This window comes from Lycium ferocissimum, chromosome 8, assembly GCF_029784015.1.
Source record: "Lycium ferocissimum isolate CSIRO_LF1 chromosome 8, AGI_CSIRO_Lferr_CH_V1, whole genome shotgun sequence".
NCBI classification, from domain to species: Eukaryota; Viridiplantae; Streptophyta; class Magnoliopsida; order Solanales; family Solanaceae; genus Lycium; species Lycium ferocissimum.
In genome coordinates this window covers 18,323,290-18,341,024 of record NC_081349.1, presented here as the reverse complement: position 1 = coordinate 18,341,024, position 17,735 = coordinate 18,323,290, and the positions used below count along the sequence as shown (strand labels likewise).

General features: G+C 33.6%; 1 protein-coding gene across 2 annotated transcripts; it reads left to right on the top strand.

Moving 5' to 3' along the window:
* The first annotated feature begins 1,378 nt into the window (after positions 1-1,378).
* On the top strand, positions 1,379-15,034 carry LOC132067430 (paired amphipathic helix protein Sin3-like 4). Of its 2 annotated transcripts, none has more exons than XM_059460657.1 (23): positions 1,379-1,728; positions 2,707-2,856; positions 3,639-3,794; positions 3,960-4,140; positions 4,219-4,317; positions 4,446-4,619; positions 4,708-4,855; positions 5,141-5,277; positions 5,744-5,819; positions 5,941-5,973; positions 6,079-6,353; positions 6,458-6,612; positions 6,763-6,890; positions 6,970-7,224; positions 11,198-11,878; positions 11,978-12,057; positions 12,686-13,303; positions 13,383-13,483; positions 13,590-13,728; positions 13,819-13,971; positions 14,080-14,240; positions 14,313-14,421; positions 14,506-15,034. In XM_059460657.1, the coding sequence occupies exons 2-23, from the start codon at positions 2,810-2,812 to the stop codon at positions 14,653-14,655; spliced, it is 4,056 nt and encodes a 1,351-aa protein (XP_059316640.1). In that variant the 5' UTR covers positions 1,379-1,728; positions 2,707-2,809; the 3' UTR covers positions 14,656-15,034. The 2 variants fall into 2 exon arrangements, with proteins under 2 accessions (XP_059316640.1, XP_059316639.1); XM_059460656.1 differs by having other exon boundaries at positions 4,705-4,855.
* The last annotated feature ends 2,701 nt before the right edge of the window (positions 15,035-17,735 follow it).

Genomic DNA, 17,735 nt, shown 5'->3' with positions numbered 1-17,735 from the left:
GGGGAGCTCAAACTGTTTAATTTCAAGAAAAAGTCAGATATATATTCCAGAATATATATATTTATCAATTGTTAATTTATGCAATGTCCTGTACATGTGGTACAGTGGTAGTAGATGTAATCTTGAGTCAATTTGTTCTCACACTGCAATTATAAAAGTCGATGCGTGAACCTAAATATAGTGTTTTATTTTCTAAAGGGTGTTGAATTATGTGTCGCTACGTAAAAGTATTTAAAATTTACTATTAAATTATAGTAAAAATATATTTGATTCTTGAATAATAATAATAATAAATAATACATAAAATGAGGTATATGACCGTTTCTACTTTCTACTATTAGGGGGCGTTTGATTGGGATTTTATGAGATATAATCTCCACATAGAAGTTTACATTACTTAATACTAGTATAATAATTGGTTGCTTCTTTTCCTTCCGACATAATAATACATGCTTAAGTTATGCGAGAATTGATAGATAGTGAAACAGATATGTAGGTATTGCTCATACATAGATTAAAAACGCTAAACCAATAAAATAAACCCTCAAAATAGTAAGAAATCCTTTTTATAAAAGTAAATAAACATTTTAAATTATTCATTGTATACTGATATGTAATATATCAAACAAAATATTCAACACGAAATAACCTCATATTACACAATTCTTGCATTATTAGTCCCTGAAGTACTATAGTTCTTACATTACAATCTTAGTATTACCAATTTCTACATTATTAATGGTGTATTAATCCATACATTACTAATTCCAACATAAATTACCTCTAAAACAAACAACCCCATAATGTGTCACAGTATATTCATGATTTTATTGCTTTGACCCAAAACAAAACAAAAAAACCCAAAAGTATTACGCTCTAATAATCCATTCTTACAATTTTAATCAACTCCTAATCACATACAATTAGGTCTTTATTTAGTAGTCCATTTGATACCATAAAAAAGGAGAAAATTACACTGTATGTTCACTGCGACAACAATGCTATCAAAACCAATTTTTTAATTCTTACAAAAAATGACCTAAATTTTTCTCTCTCTCGCTTTCTCTCTTTCTGCCTTTGTATATATGTTTGTATATGTTGGCATTTGTTAATATAAGTGTCTGTATATGTTTATATATTTTGAGCTATTTTTCGTAATGTAAATTTTGAGTTATTTTTTTGCAATGTAAGTGACCAACTTGTATATTTTTGAAATTTTCCCAAAAAAAATATTCAAAATGACTCCCTCGGCCCCCGCCCCCCACGCAGCTTTTCTTTTCTTCTCCCTCTAACTCTCTCGGTATTGATTTTTTTATTTTCTTTATTTTTTTTTATAAATATATATATATATATATATATCAATCCTCTTAATATATCAACAAAAAAAAAACCAGCTAAGACGATACAATATAACACACTATAAACTCTCTCTTTTTTTTCCTCTCATAATATTGTTGTATCACAAAAGAAGATTTTTCTCCATATCATATAATCTTCCAAATAACTATCAAAAAATTAAATAAATCACAACCATAACCAATTAGCCATAGAGCTAGCTATATTTACCTTTCTTCTCATTCGTTTTTGAATAAACAAAATTGAATAAATACATATTATTCATCACTTCTACACAGTTTTTATTTTTTTTATTTTGCTAAACCAAAGTGTTTTGTTGAGAATTCTTCAAACAAAGCAACCGTCATTAACGGACTCGTTTTGAAGATCTCTGTAAAAATTCTTTTACCTTTTTTTACTGCCTCATTGTTTATGCTTTCCTTAAATTTCAAGTTATGTAATTTACTAGATTTTGTTGTTTTGCTTATTTTGTGATTTTGATGACAATTTTGAGGTGATCTGTAATTTAGTTGATAATTGTTGTTTGTTAGATCTGTAATTGTTATGTGAATTTTGTTGTTTCAGGATTTTGTATTATTTTGTTAATTGGAGGATTTGGAGAGTAAATAAAAGCGCCATTTTTTGTTGAGGGTTATTAATTTACTCTGTAATTGTGTATTGATGAAGAAGTGAGTTTATGTGAATTTTGTATTATTTTTGGTAATTGGAGGATTTGGAGAGTAAATAAAAGAGCAATTTTTGTTGAGGATTACTATTAGTTTAATCTGTAATTGTGTATTGTTGAAGAGGTGATTTTGTATTATTTTGTTAATTGGAGGATTTGGAGAGTAAATAAAAGAGAAATTTTTGTTGAGGATTAGTTTAATCTGTAATTGTGTATTGCTGAATAAGTGATTTTGTATTAGTTTGTTAATTGGAGGATTTGGAGAGTAAAAAGCGCCATTTTTTTGTTGAGGATAACTATTAATTTAATCTGTAATTTTTGTATTTTTGAAGAAGTGATTTTGTATTATTTTGTTAATTGGAGGATTTGGAGAGTAAATAAAAGAGCAATTTTTGTTGAGGATTACTATTAGCTTAATCTGTAACAGTGTATTGTTGAATAAGTGATTTTGTATTATTTTGTTAATTGGAGGATTTGGAGAGTAAATAAAAGAGCAATTTTTGTTGAGGATTACTATTAGTTTAATCTGCAATTGTGTATTGTTGATGAAGTGATTTTGTATTATTTTGTTAATTGGAGGATTTAGAGAGCAAATAAAAGAGCAATTTTTGTTTCGGATTACTATTAATCTGTATTTGTGTATTGTTGAATAAGTGAGTTTATGTGAATTTTGTTTGTTGTTTCAGGATTTTGTATTATTATGTTAATTGGAGGATTTGGAGAGTAAATATAAGCGTGATTTTCCGTTTGAGGATTATTAATTTACAATGGTGAAGAGATGATGTGTACATGAGTTCTCAACTTAAACGCCCCATTGTTTCTTCTCGTGTTGAACAGTAAGTCTTCTTATCAATTATTTCAAATTTTATATACTGCAAAATTATTATTAACTGCAAAACTATGTCTTCATTCATCGTGTTAATTTTGAGATTATTAGGTAATATTTTCAAAAATTTAACGTATAATTTGGTGATAAGGTTTTATAGAAAATTGTTCTGGGCAGTAATTTGTTTTGTGAAAGTGATAAACTTTTTCCTTTTTTTTTTCTTTTGTGAATTTTGTCCTCCATTCGAGCTGACCAGAGAGTACTATAAGGGTCCGTTTGGCCATGAAAATTGTGAGTATTTGAAAAAAGTAGTTTTTGCTTTCAAAGTGAAAAACGTTTTTTGGAAATTGGAGTTGTGTTGGCCATGAATACAAATTAGAGTTGTTTTTTGTAGTTTTGTGAGTGATTTGGAGTGAAAAAAGTGAAAAACAGTTTTCTGATGTTTTTCAAATTCCAGAATTCAACTTACAACTCCGGAAAAACGTAAAAAATATTCATGGCCAAACGGCTACTTAGCTTAGTTGCATCACAGTAAGTCCAGATTTTATTTCTTTTTTTAAATATTAGCACGAGATTGGTTTATTTTCCTTTGTCTTTGTTTCCCTTACTACCATGCTGAAGCTAGGATTCTGTTTCAGAATATGAACATGTTTCTGGGTTCTCTATCCCTCTTTAAATATTGACTTTCAGTATTGATATTGTAACTAATGTGATTGTACAAAGAGCTGATGATAGATGTTGATTTCCTGTAAAAAGATGTGTTTTTTTCATGTCTTATTTTTGACACTGTAGTTCTGGGCAATCCCCAATGATGGGTGGAAGTAGTGCCAACAAGCTAACAACAAACGATGCACTTGGCTATCTCAAGGCAGTGAAGGAAATCTTTCAGGACAGAAGGGACAAATATGATGAGTTTCTTGAGGTCATGAAAGATTTCAAGGCTCAAAGGTAGAATTTTGGTCACTTCTCGCCCTCCGCCCCTCCTGTCCATACTACCACTCCGCAAAAAAAAAAAAAAAAAAAAAAATCCTGACAGGTTAACTGCCATTGGTTTAGCAATATTTGGTGCTAATCATTATCTTTTTCCTTTTCCTTGGGATTGTTTGTTTGTAGAATTGACACTTCTGGTGTGATAGTGAGGGTGAAGGAATTATTCAAAGGGCATCGAAGCCTAATTTTAGGTTTCAATACATTTTTGCCCAAGGGATATGAGATCACCAATCCTGAGGATGAACCTCCAGTGAAAAAGCCAGTTGAATTTGAAGAAGCAATCAGTTTTGTAAACAAGATAAAGGTAAATATCATGCAACTGAAGAATGCTGTTTTCTGAATTAAATTTGGTTTTCTCATTTGATTAACATGCTGCTTGCAGACTAGATTTCAAGGCGATGATTTCGTATATAAATCGTTTCTTGATATTTTGAATATGTATAGAAAGGAAAACAAGGCTATTGCAGACGTTTATAATGAGGTATTGTACTCGCCTTTCCTTGACAGCTTTTTTGTATATGAGTAAAAAAGGAAAGCATGCATCTTTTCTAATTTCATTCTGGGATTTGCTTACTTTCAAATGTCACTACTGAGTTTTATGCTTTGCAGGTCTCCCACCTTTTCCGTGGCCATCCTGATTTGCTTGAAGAGTTCACCCATTTTTTACCTGATGCCATGGCAGCAGCCCGAGCTCGTAATGCTCAAGCTCATAGGGCCCTTATCCAGCGTTATGATGAGAAAAGCTCTTCGATGACCGCAGCAAGGCACATGCATGTCGAGAAGGTAGTTTCTTGATGGTGATTTTCTAGAGTCCGATGTCGTTGAATTTTGGCTGATAAACCAGAGTAATTTCTTTTGGCTGGTTTAGAAGGCTACTTCACTAGTTGATCGGCCTGATCCAGAATATGAAGAAACAACGACGAGAACTGAAAGGGAAAGAAGGGAACAACAACATGAGGATAGAGAGCTGGACAGAAAATCTGTTCATAGAGATGCTGCTGTTGACCAGTTTGAACACAGTAAGTTTGCCTACTGATGTAACTTGCTTGTTCCCACCATGAAAGGTGATTAACTAATATAGAATTATTGCTTGAAGTATATTTTGTAAGCTTATGGTCTTGAAGTTGAGAAAGTTATGATTATGGGACTTTGCATGTTGTTGTATGGTATGTAACAATTTGCTCTGCTGAATTTGCTGGATGTATGTTTCATTTCCTGTAAACATATTCTAGGTTTCTTTTTATTAGCTTCATCAGATTTTTTAGTTCAATGGAATCATTTATAATCTACTTATGTTGGAGCAGGTATGCCGGACCATGGCTTTGCTTACTGTGAGCGGGTTAAGGAAAGGTTACAGGATATCGGAGATCGAAAACAATTTTTTAAGTGCCTTCATATCTATAGCAGGGACATAGTTACAAGACCACAATTGCAATCCTTGGTATCTTTCTTCATGCTTTGAAATTGCTTTTCAATGAGCTTGGTTAAATTTGTGTTAGCGAAGTAGTATACACCTTTGTAGTGAGAAATCTTGTATATGCCTGCCATTCTTTGCTTTAAGACAATGAATCCCAATGTTCATATATCTTCACATCCATCTGAGGTCCAGACAGTAATGTCCTTGATTATCAATTGCATAAATACCTGAATCGCAACCCCCTTTTTCCATAAAGAAAAAAAATAATGAAAATTCATGGAAGTATAATATGTTGCCTATACACATACTGATGAATCTTTTCTAATGAGAATGTGGTTCCACAAGCATGTCTTTCTGGTCTAGCTTGACTTTATGCTTGCGAGTGTGGTTTCAACATTAGTTGTCAATTACATGATTCAGTTTCTTGTTTATAATGCTTATCTAGTATCCGCAAAATCAGTAATTTGGAGTGAAAATTTGTTCGCCTCAGGTTAGCAGCTTATTTCAGAAACATCCAGATCTCATGGAGGGATTTGAGGAATTTATTTCTCATTGTGAGAGGACAGGTAATAAGCTAATGATTCCTGCTTATGTTTCTGTTACACTTGCATTTCTGGGCTACTGCTGTTTGAGTTTTCTTTTCCAGATCTTTATAAGGATTTTATCTAATTTGGAGCTTTTCTGTAGATGGATATCTTGCTTCTATTCTCGGCAAAACACGTAAGAATGATGTTAGATTTAGTTTTGAAAGATATGACAATGACTGCAATGGTTTGTGACACCTGTGTATCCTCTAGATCTCTGACTTATCTCAATCCATTGCAGGATCCTTATGGAGTGATGAACACATTCTCAAGTCTGAGAAAGTAGAAGACAGGGACAAAGACCGAGATTGCGAGTGGGAAGACAGGAATAGAGTCCGTGAGACAAGAGAAAGAGAGAGATCTGACAGAGCCGCGGCCTATGGAAGTAGAGATATACAAGGGCAAAAAATGTCTTTGTATCCAAGCAAGGATAAATATGCAGCAAAACCTATACATGAGCTTGATCTCTCTAACTGTGACAGTTGCTCCCCAAGTTATCGGCTTCTTCCAAAGAATGTACAGATCTATTGTTCAAATAACTCTATCTTCTTCCTAAAATACATGTATTATTGTCTTACAAATATTTTACATGATGGTGCATGGATCTTTTCTTATTGCAGTATCCAATTCCTTTAGCGAGTCAGAGAACAGAAATTGGTGCCGAAGTATTAAATGATCACTGGGTATCTGTAACATCAGGAAGTGAGGACTACTCTTTTAAACATATGCGCAAAAACCAGTATGAAGAGAGCTTGTTCCGATGTGAAGATGACAGGTTGGAAGTTGTCTTGAAGCATGTGGTCTTAAAGTCTTAACCTTCATTTTATCTAGGATGTTAGATGAAGTGATCTCTTTTCCGCCAACCAGTTCTTGTGAAGTTCTCCTTAATACTCGTTTGCAATTGGTGATGTTTTCATAATAATAGGTTTGAGCTGGATATGCTTTTAGAGTCTGTCAATACGACAACAAGACGTGTTGAAGAATTGCTCAACAAGATCAATGATAATACTATTGCGAGTGATAGTCATATCCGTATTGAAGAACATTTTACTGGTAAATGGCTGATAAATAATGCTGATATTTCCATTTGGGTTGTTGTTATCATAAATGATTATGCATTGTTTTGGTATAGCTCTGAATCTAAGGTGCATTGAACGTCTCTACGGTGACCACGGGCTTGATGTTATGGATGTGTTGAGGAAGAATGCACCACTTGCCCTTCCAGTTATACTCACTCGCTTGAAGCAGAAACAAGAGGAGTGGGCGAGGTGTCGCTCTGATTTTAATAAAGTTTGGGCTGAAATTTATGCTAAGAACTACCACAAATCACTGGATCATCGTAGCTTTTATTTCAAGCAGCAGGACTCGAAAAGCTTGAGCACTAAAGGTAATGTGAGATGAGATGACATTTTGCTGATTTAGAACTAGTTCATTCTAATAACTACTTGAAGTATTGTGTAAGCTACTTGAAGTATAAAAATAAAAATGGGAGCATTAGTGACCAAGAAATCTATTTTTTGTATAATAAAGCTAAGCATGGACAAGGTGATGTGGCACCTCTCTATGGCCACCATTCCTATTTATCTTTTTTGTTTATTTTTTTACTTTTTTCGCTTATATTTCTCTCTAAATATTTGCTGAAAATTAAAATGACTCTATCAATGAGTTTATAATTGTCCACATTCATTGCTCAATTAAAAGGGAAAGACATTTAAGAATATTAAAAAAAACTAAAACTGCCTAAATAATTACTCAATTGAATAGGAAGGACAATCAAGAAAATGAAATTAAAGATGAAAAACTTCCATTTTCGAAACGCTTCGTTTTCCAAAACAGTAAGTTTTCTATGATTTGTGCCTTTACAATTCTCTATACTTAATGAAGAAAAACGTGTGGTCTTACCTGCATATAAGAAGACTATGCCAAGAAGTGTTGAATCAATGTGAATTATCAAGGGGAAAGATAATGGCTACTCCATCTGCATAGATGCTCTACTAATTATGAGTGCACTGTTGCCTTGCTTGAAGATGAGTCCAAGAAGTTTGGGCTTATACAAAATAGGCATTCAAGTTTGAAGAGTATAGATAACAAGTATTTTGTTCTGGCTTTGTGGAATTTGTGTTTTGTCTTGTATGGGAAGGAAGGAAGCTGATGGAAGGAATAAACATTTTTGTGTGCAAAGCTCCTTCTTCTTTTTTTGGCATTTGCAATTAGAAGGAAGTAACTTTATTTACATAATCTAGGGCGCTTGAGAACACTGTGTCAAAGGAACTCGGTAAAATGACCCCGTAATTTCGAGAGAAGGGTGATCTCCTATCTTTTGATTAGAAAAGCGTTACATAGCTGGGAGTAGTGACTGTTTATTAAAAAATAGGAGGATATAGTTTCCCTTATGGTGCTTCAAGTTTGCAAATGATAATTAATTATAATTTGAGATTGAGTGTTTTAGCAAGATATATTATAATTTGCTTTGCAAATGTTGTTTTTACTCAATATCATGTGTGTCTTGGTCTTAATATAAAAAGTTTAAATTTTGTCTAAAACGTTTATCAGTTATATGAGATTGTTGGATTGTTTTATACATAAATTCTCTAAGAGGTAAAAATAGATAAACGATTTGAATTTTAAGAGGTGAAAGGTATTTATATAAGCAACTTTAAACGTGTGAGGTCAGAAGGTGCTAAGCAAGTCGTCGTGTTCTTTTTTTGTTTTGTTTTGTTTTCTGTTTTTTGGTTTCTTTCTCATCTTCTTCTTATAGGATTAATTAAATTTTTGTATCTATATATAATTCTCTAAGAGGTAAAAATAGATAATCGATTTGAATTTTAAGAGGTGAAAGGTATTTATATAAGCAACTTTAAATGTGTGAGGTTAGAAGGTGCTAAGCAAGTCGTCGTGTTCTTTTTTTTTTTTTTCCTTCTGTTTTGTGGTTTCTTTCTCATCTTCTTTTTATAGGATTAATTAAACTTTTGTGTATATATATACACACACACTCAAAAAAATTTTGGTCTCATTTAATTATGTTGATTATGTATTTCTAAAATAATCACTTAAACCATCAACGTGCTTTATGACCTCACCGCACGATGCGTGGACAAATACACTAGATTGGAGATTAAGTTAATTAGAAAACTGAATACCTATTTCTTGGGGCCCCTTTCGTGGTGCTGCTCTGGGATAATTCAAGTAGCTAAACTAAAAGTGGAAATCTTTATACTCATGTAATGCACTTCATCCATTGTGAACAAGCGTTCAGGTGTAACTTCTCAATATCATGTGTGTGTGTTTTGGTCTTAATACAAAAAGTTTAAATTTTGTCTAAAACATTTGTCAGTTATAATTTGAGATTGTTGGATTGTTTTATACATAAATTCTCTAAGAGGTAAAAATAGATAAATGATTTGAATTTAAGAGGTGAAAGGTATTTATATAAGCAACTTAAACGTGTGAGGTTAGAAGGTGCTAAGCAAGTCGTCGTGTTCTCTTTTTTTGTTTTTTGTTTTTTGTTTTTTGTTTTTTGTTTTCTTTCTCATCTTCTTTTTATAGGATTAATTAAATTTTTGTCTATATATACATAAACTTTTTGGTCTCATTTAATTATGTTGATAATATATTTCTAAAAGAATCACTTAAACCATCAACGTGTTTTATGACCGCACGATGCGCGGACAAATACACTAGTTTGGAGATTAAGTTAATTAGAAAACTGAATACCTATTTCTTGGGGCCGCTTTCGTGGTGCTGCTCTGGGATAATTGAAGTAGCTAAACTAAAAGTGGAAATCCTTATACTCATGTAATGCACTTCACCCATTGTGAATAAGTATTCAGGTGTTCTGTCCCCTCAATCATTCTACGTATAGAATTTACGTCTGTACTGCTTATGACTCTTCCTTTGGTAATTGCAGCGGGTAGAGTTCAATTTGTCTTTAGGTGCTAATTAAAAATATGGCTGCACCCACAACATTATTTTATCGATGCTGATTTTTGCTTTCCCTATTTATTTTATAATCTTTTACTATACAAATACATTCTTCATTCTTTTACCTTTTCCTTTCTTATCTTCTTTTGCTTACAAATTGGCCTATATCTTTTTTATTTGTAATACAAATTGGCCTATAGCTTCCTTCATCATCATGTGAACTACTACTTCAGAAAGTTTCCTTATTTACTTTGTATTGAGAAATTATTATTGCCTGTCAGACAGCTTGAAATGCATTGTATCTAATTTATTCAAAAAGGAAAGGTAAGGAATGGTAAATTGTTTCGGATACTTCTACCAGTAACAAAATGCCCATCTTCCCGTGAATCTTAAGTTTAGCAGTTCCTTTGGAGTTCTACTTTCTAACGACTACAAGACCTAACAAGCAGAAATATTGATGAAGCAGAAACTCTTATTTTGCTTTCACCTCACTGTAGTTGTTACTTGCCGTCTGAAGTCTTATCTAGCCTTAAGAATAATCTAATGCTTGCCCTGCATGAGAATTTGTTCTGTCAATGCCTGCCTGATCAAACAGTAAACATATTTGAGCCTACTGTTTAGTTTTATAATAGTTTTGAAGTTTATGTTTACTTTATGAATAGGACAACATGTGTTGATCACAAGCCTTATTTCCAGACTATTCCAGATGGTGTGAGGTGTATTTCTACTTAGGGTGCTCTTGTCTTGAATTACTCTTTATATAGGTGACCAGGAGTATTGACATGAAGGCTCTAGTTTGAGTCTGAAAGCTACTAGGAAAATTATCAACTAGAAGTAACATTCTCAACTTACAATTAAAAGATCTCCCCTTCCTTGAAAGATTTAAAAAAAAAAAAAAAAAAAGTATATGCTCTTTGAGCATGATTTGGAAATTTTGGTGTCCCTAATCTAGCTGTCGTGTAAATGAAGTAGCCTGTAGCTGTCTAAGCTCACAGCAATTGGTGCAGGTGGCCTAATGTTCTTTATTTGGAAAGGTTCCATCACACTGGTAATAAAAGCCAAAAGGAGGTGTAAGAGATTTCACCATCAATATGGTTTTGAGCCACTTCAACTGATTAGCCTTGGTAGTCATTATTGATAGATGTATTCTTTTGCTTGTGGATATTCATGACTATGCTTTCACAGAATTCAGTAGTCGAGGTTTTATTCTTGCAGACACAGGAGGAAGTTTGTTGTATGTCCACATAGTGCTACTTTCTTGAGTTGATTATAGAATTTTCAAGCATCTGTTTCAACTTTTGTCCCAGCACTAGAAGCACACCTTGAATTGTAATGTAGAAAAAGATCTTTTGAGAGATCATAGTGCATTAGATGAATTCTATGTAAACTCTGTTCTTGCCACAAGTGCTTTTCTCACAGAACTGATTTTCTTCCCACAGCACTGCTGGCTGAGATAAAAGAAATCAGTGAAAATAAGTGCAAAGAAGATGATGTGCTGCTCTCTGTTGCTGCTGGAAATGGGCAACCGATTATCGCACATCTGGAGTTCGAGTATCCTGATTCTGACATCCATGAAGACCTTTATCAAATCATCAAGTATTCATGTAGAGAAGTTTGTACAAGAGAACAGTTGGATAAAGTCATGAAGATTTGGACCACCTTCCTGGAACCAATTTTTGGTGTTCCTCGTCAGCCTCAAGATGAAGTGGATGGTGAAGGTGTTGTAAAAGCTAAAAATCTAAATGGTAAAGATAAAACAGCAATTGACGGGGAAAGGGTGGGTAGCCCTGCTAGTGGCTCGGGCTTGAATTGCAGACAAAGCAGTTCCAGGAATGGAGATGAACAGCTTCCACCTGAGCATTCAATTTCTTCTAGAGTTCGGATAGCAGATGGCGAAAATGGGTTTAAGGATGATAACCCTCCTCATGCAAATGGTGTGACACTGAAAATTGTCAATCCAAAGACCCTCCTTCAGCATGGAAAGGCAGCCGCTAATCTCAACATGGCAGATGGGGCATCTGGTCTCAGCAGAGAGGCTTTGTCTGCTGACCAGCTAGTGCTTTCGAACAGCACTATTGTGGGGGAAAGCCTTGGAAGAGTCTGTAGAGAAACTGCTTCAGGTTCATGGCCTGCCTATTCTGCATTGCTCTTCCATTTTGTGTTTTTTACACCTCTTCACGGGATTTATTATTAAGTTGATGTACTTTTTCCATTTATAGTGCATGGTGCAGGCACTTCGAGACCTAGTAGTTCCACAATCAAACGTGAAGCTGAGAGAGTGTCTTCTAATGACTCAAAGGTACGTGTTTTAAATTTTAGATCACTGTGCCCTCACCACTTGTTCTCCTTGTTCAACCTCTTTCCCTAATCCTACTCCCAAAAAGCCGAAAAATTAGGAAATAAAAGGTAGTCAGTCTTTAGATAAACCACTGGCAAAATATCCTGACGTGAATCCAAGAGAGAATTTTTAGGATCCTGCTGTGAACTGTGTTTGTCTGCCTCTTGCTCCCTTGTCAGGCAGTGAGGGGTGGCAAAATGGACCCAAAATTTAACGGGTTGGGCAATGTATTTTGTTGGTTGGCTGATTTGGGCTATGCCCAAAGTAACCCTTCAGAGAATAGCAACCCAAATTTACCCGTTTAGACACCCAACACTGACTCGTGAAGATGCCCCTAACAGTAATGTAAGCTCCGTTTCTTTAACTGCTTCCCAATTGAAAAATTCTTGGCTCAGGAGACTCTTCTTTCTTTAGCTGTTGAGCGATTAGAAAACAATCTCAGTTTCTGTAAAGTTCAGTAGCGTGCTAATACAGTAAAAATAAATAAATAAATAATAAAAAGCTCTCCTCAGATCAAATGAAGTGGAATCTAGTCGCCTCTCATCTCTAATATCTTTCTCCTTTTTTTCTTTTTCCCGCATGATTTTAGAACGGAGGGTTCGTGGACCTAAAGGCAGAAGGTAACAAAGTTGAGAAATGTCATGAAGAATCCGTAGGAAAATGTAAACTTGAGAGAGAAGAGGGTGAATTAACTCCAAATGGTGATTTTGAGGATAATTTTACGCCATCGAATGATGGTGGTCAAAATGTATCACATAGTTTAAAGGGAAGTTCAAGTAGTAAGCTGTACCAAAGTGGACACGGAGAAGAAGAAATTCGTGGTGGACACAGAGGATGTGAGAATGATGCTGATGATGAAGGGGAAGCGAGTGCTCAGGGGACATCAGAGGACAGTGAGAATGCTTCTGAAAATTGTGACGTTTCAGGTAGTGAGTCTGCTAATGGAGAAGGTTCTCATGAAGAGCGTGAAGAAGATGGGGACAATGATGAGAATGATAACAAGGCAGAGAGTGAAGGTGAGGTGGAAGGAACTGCTGATGTCCATGATGCTGAAGGAGATAATGCTGTTATGCCATTTTCGGAACGTCTTCTACATACATCCAGGCCTCTCACCAAGCAAGTTCCTTCTATATTTCATGACAGGGAGAAGGAATCACGTATATTTTTTGGAAATGATTCATTTTATGTACTGTTCAGACTTCACCAGGTTAGGCTATTTAATATCATGAAGTATGCATCCATCCCTCACGTGATGCAACATTAACGTTTTTTCTCTTTAACTACAGACATTGTACGAAAGACTACAGAAAGCAAAATTGCATTCTTCATCATCTGAACACAGATGGAGAGTCTCAAATGCTATAAACTCTACTGAATCATATTCCAGGTCACTTGAGTGATTTGTTTCCTTTTATTTTCCCCATCAAAAGTGTTTTTTTTCCTGTTCCAATGAATTTTGATTAATCAGACTAAGCTCCTCTTTAATGTTACAGATTCAGGAGTGCACTTTATAACCTGCTTGATGGTTCCTCTGACAATGCAAAGTTCGAGGATGACTGCCGAGCTATTATTGGAGCTCAGTCATATCTTCTCTTCACCTTAGACAAGTTGATATACAAAATTGTCAAACAGGTAAATGCATGTGTTTTTTCATTTTCTTCTTGTTTGGTGTATGCTGCTGTCTTGTACAATTCTAAGAATTTCGTTCTGCGTCTCATGCAGCTTCAAACGATTGCAACTGATGAGTTGGAGAGTAAACTTCTCCAACTATATACATATGAAATCTCAAGAAATTCTAGCACATTTTCGGATGTAGTTTACCATGAAAATGTGCGTGCTCTTGTTCATGACGAGACAATATATAGAATAGCATGTGTAAGTTTTTGCAACATCTTTGCTTCTTTTTATGTTATGTGACCGATGTAGAACCTAGCATTCCCTTCTCCATTTAAATGAAGCATTGATAAATGACCTCCATTGCAGTCATCTAAACCAACACGTCTATCCATGCAACTCATGGACTATGTTTATGATAAGCCGGAGGTGTCTGCTGTTACAATGGACCCAAATTTTGCTGCTTATTTGAGCAATGAACTCCTCTCTGTTATTCCGCAGAAGGAGAACCCTGGATTGTACTTGACAAGGTACTATTTAAGCAGAGAGTACTTTCGTGGCCTTGTTTATAACATAGGTTAATTCAAGCTCGTATTTTGCAGAAATAAACGGAAGCATGGAGTTACAGATGAGACTTTTACATCCGACTCTATGGAAGGACTTCGAATTTTTAATGGTCTAGAATGTAAGATAGCATGCAGTTCATCAAAGGTAATCTAGCTATCCTTAGGAGGCCACAAATTTAAGAACCTTGTCTCTCTTGCTAACTTTGTGTTTGTTGATTCGGATGCCTAGGTTTCTTACGTTTTAGACACTGAAGATTACTTGATCAGATCAAGAAAAAGGCGGAGCATATTCAAGGAGAAATTTTCGTCTAATGGCCATTCAGAGTGTTTGAACGGGTCTAATAAAGTACAACGCTTCCGCAGATTGCTCTTCAGTTGAAATTGTGCATTTTGCATAGAAAGGTAATCTACAGCTTCAGTTAGTCATAGTTATAGTTCTATGACACACACAAATGGAGAATGAAGTCCAAAGGTAGAATTTCACACATTTTGCATGCTGTCGAAGGTTTTTGGCTTTATGCTTCTGATATTTGTTTCTTGGTCGATAGCTCGTACTTGTGGAAATTCAAATTTTGGACCGTGATACCATAGATTTTTCTACCTTTTCCTATTGAATAAATGATCCAGCTAACAGCTCGGAAAATTTGTAGGATGTCATTCTAAATTTTGTGCCCAGATTGATGTATATATTTTTTCCGTCTCTGTTGTAAAACACTAAATTGTCAGTTCAATGAAATTTTCCTTGTTACATTTTAGTAGATCCCTTGCTGCAGTTTATCTAATCATTTTTTTCTGCTTAATCTCCCGAGTAAGAGATTCTAATCGCCAAATTCACCTTTGCCGTCGATGCAAATGCAGTACCTCTTTTTTTTCTTTTTTTTTGGCGTTTTAAATAACTGTAGTGATGCAGCATATAGTTAGGCCCTTTTTAAATTAAACGAAGAATATGTTCATGAGATTTGCTGTGTTAATTTGGTATAATTGGCACCTATATGGAAATTAAAAAATAATATTCTTTTATAAAAAAACTCTATATATTTTTTTAAAAAAAAACAGCATTATTTTTAAAAAAATCTGAATTTTAAAAAAATAATTTTTGTAAAAAAATATCAATAAATTTAGAAAATCAAGAAAAAATGATTTAAAAATTAGAAAAGTTGATTTTTTTTTTTAAAAAAAATGTGAAAACTAAATAATCAGTTTTTTTTTTTAAAATAACTTTTCCATTTTTCAAACTATTTTTAAATTTTCTATAATTTTTTATATTTTTTTACAAAAATTATTATTTTTCAGTTTTTTTTTTAAATAAATAGTTTTTTTTTTTAATTTCCATGTAGGTGTCATTGTGACATTATTTATCCACGTGAACAACATTTTTATATAAAATGGAGAGCGTAGATCACATGCAATTCAAGAATAATTTAAGGTGTGTTTTTCAAATTGGATAGTGATAATTTAGGTAGTTTTCTCAACCTTTACGATAGTTTAGAAGAAACTAAAAAAAAAAGTGATAGTTGGGATGTGTTTTTGACCCTTATCTCAAAAAAAAAAAAAAAAAAAAATTAAAGCCATGTTACTATCACATAGCATGTCATTAGAAATTTCAGCAAAATAGCTAGTGAGATTTTCTTAGAATTTTTTAGAATCCTTGTAAGAGAACCTGGTAAGAGAACAAGGATACTTTTGAATTTTGATCATTTTTGTAATTGCAGTATGACTACCATCACTATTTTTTTGCTGATGAATATACGGTTACCTATCTTAGGGGGAAAAAAAAAATTGGTTTGTAAGAACATTACCGGATTTGATTTGGTTTGGTTGAAATTTAATCATTTTTCTTGGGATCTTTGAATAGATAATACTACAAAGGGTCAATGTTGGGTCTTTGTAGGAAAAATCTTCGGCTTGGGTTTCATTTATTCAGTTTATTTACTTGGATAACACACTTGAAATGTGGCCGCTATTAAAGTGTAACAGAACTAACTTATAAAATCGTAAGAGATGGGACAAGTCTTATATTTACTTATATCTGAAGTATACCCTTTCACGTGCAGATTGGATTCTTAATTGACAAGCATTTGAAGAATCTTTACATGATGGGTGATGAAACTCAAGATCTCTGTTTACTTTCGAGCAACATTGAATTGTGTAAACCACCTTGTTTAAAACTCCAAGTTAATAAAAAGAACTTTTTTAAATAGGCATAATACATGAAGTCCCTCTAAACTTGACATGAATTATCAGTAATTCTAATTTACCACACGATCTTATCCTAAAAAAGAAGGATACACTCACTCGCCACATGGATTTTTGTCCATGTGACATTTTTAATTTTTTTAAAAAAAAAATATTAATTGGTTAGATTATTTTTTTGGGATCAAATTGGTGAAATATTTGGCTAAAACTTCTCTATTTATGCAATTTTTTTATTTGGCTTAAATAATAAAAGTTTCACCAAACTTTTAACAGATTTGGCTTGAAGAGAAGAAATATGTTACTAAAACAAATAGTCATTATATCTAAAAAAAATAACAAGAATTATACAGTTAAAAATTTATTACTATGCTAAAAAAATCATTTTTTTTTTTTAAATAAGGGAGCTCTAACCAATTCTTTTTAATAGATTTGACCCGTAAAACGCACTTAAAATAATTAGTTATTGCCTCTAAAGAAGAAATCAAAAGTACACAGTTCTAATTTCATTATTTTGGTTAAATCTTTTTTTATTTGACTAAAAATAATGAACCTCCAAGTTTTTCTATCGATTTTGGGCCCCCAAAAAAAGTACAATAGAAACAAATAACAATTGCATCTAAAAAAGAAAACATTTTTTTGCGCGGATTGCCCTTCGTTTGGGGTGGTCTTTAAATTTTTTTTCAAATTTGTTCTTTAAATTTTGCTTCGTATTTAAAAAATGGTCTTTAAGTTTTGCCCTTTGCTTGGAAAGGTGGAAGATATATATGAAGTTACGGGTTCGAATCCCATTTCGGGCATAAAATAAAAAAAAATAATTTAAGGCGTAATTGGTGGGGGAGTGTATGCCGAATCAATCTAATCTTTAAGGAAAAGTTAAAGTTATGCGGATCCGGCATAACTAAACATAACTAAAGTACGCCCCCCTCCGTGATTTCCTAGTTAAACACAACTAAAAGTCTCTTAGGATCCGGTGCATAACTAAACATAACTAAAAGTACGTCTCCAAAGATATTCAGCTTGCATTTCTAAGAAAGTATACCTCGGAATCGAACTCTGTATTTTAATCTTCTTATGCGGATATTGTTCCAACTCACATGCTTAATCTCGGTTTACAAATTAACAAATTAACATAAGTATGAATTCGGCTTGAGACAAGCAACCCTTGAGCGATATGTCGACTTAACGGAATATAGAGTACTAGATTTTTTCGAATGCGAAAGCTATTAAATTTAAAGTAACCATAAAACTTTGCGTCCATGACGG

Bases quoted from the DNA above. Each gene is read 5' to 3' on its own strand.
- LOC132067430 (XM_059460656.1), top strand. From the start codon at position 2,810: ATGAGTTCTCAACTTAAACGCCCCATTGTTTCTTCTCGTGTTGAACA. The intron at 5,974-6,078 runs GTAAGAATGATG...AATCCATTGCAG, and splicing joins TTCTATTCTCGGCAAAACAC to GATCCTTATGGAGTGATGAA. The intron at 14,422-14,505 runs GTAATCTAGCTA...TCGGATGCCTAG, and splicing joins TAGCATGCAGTTCATCAAAG to GTTTCTTACGTTTTAGACAC.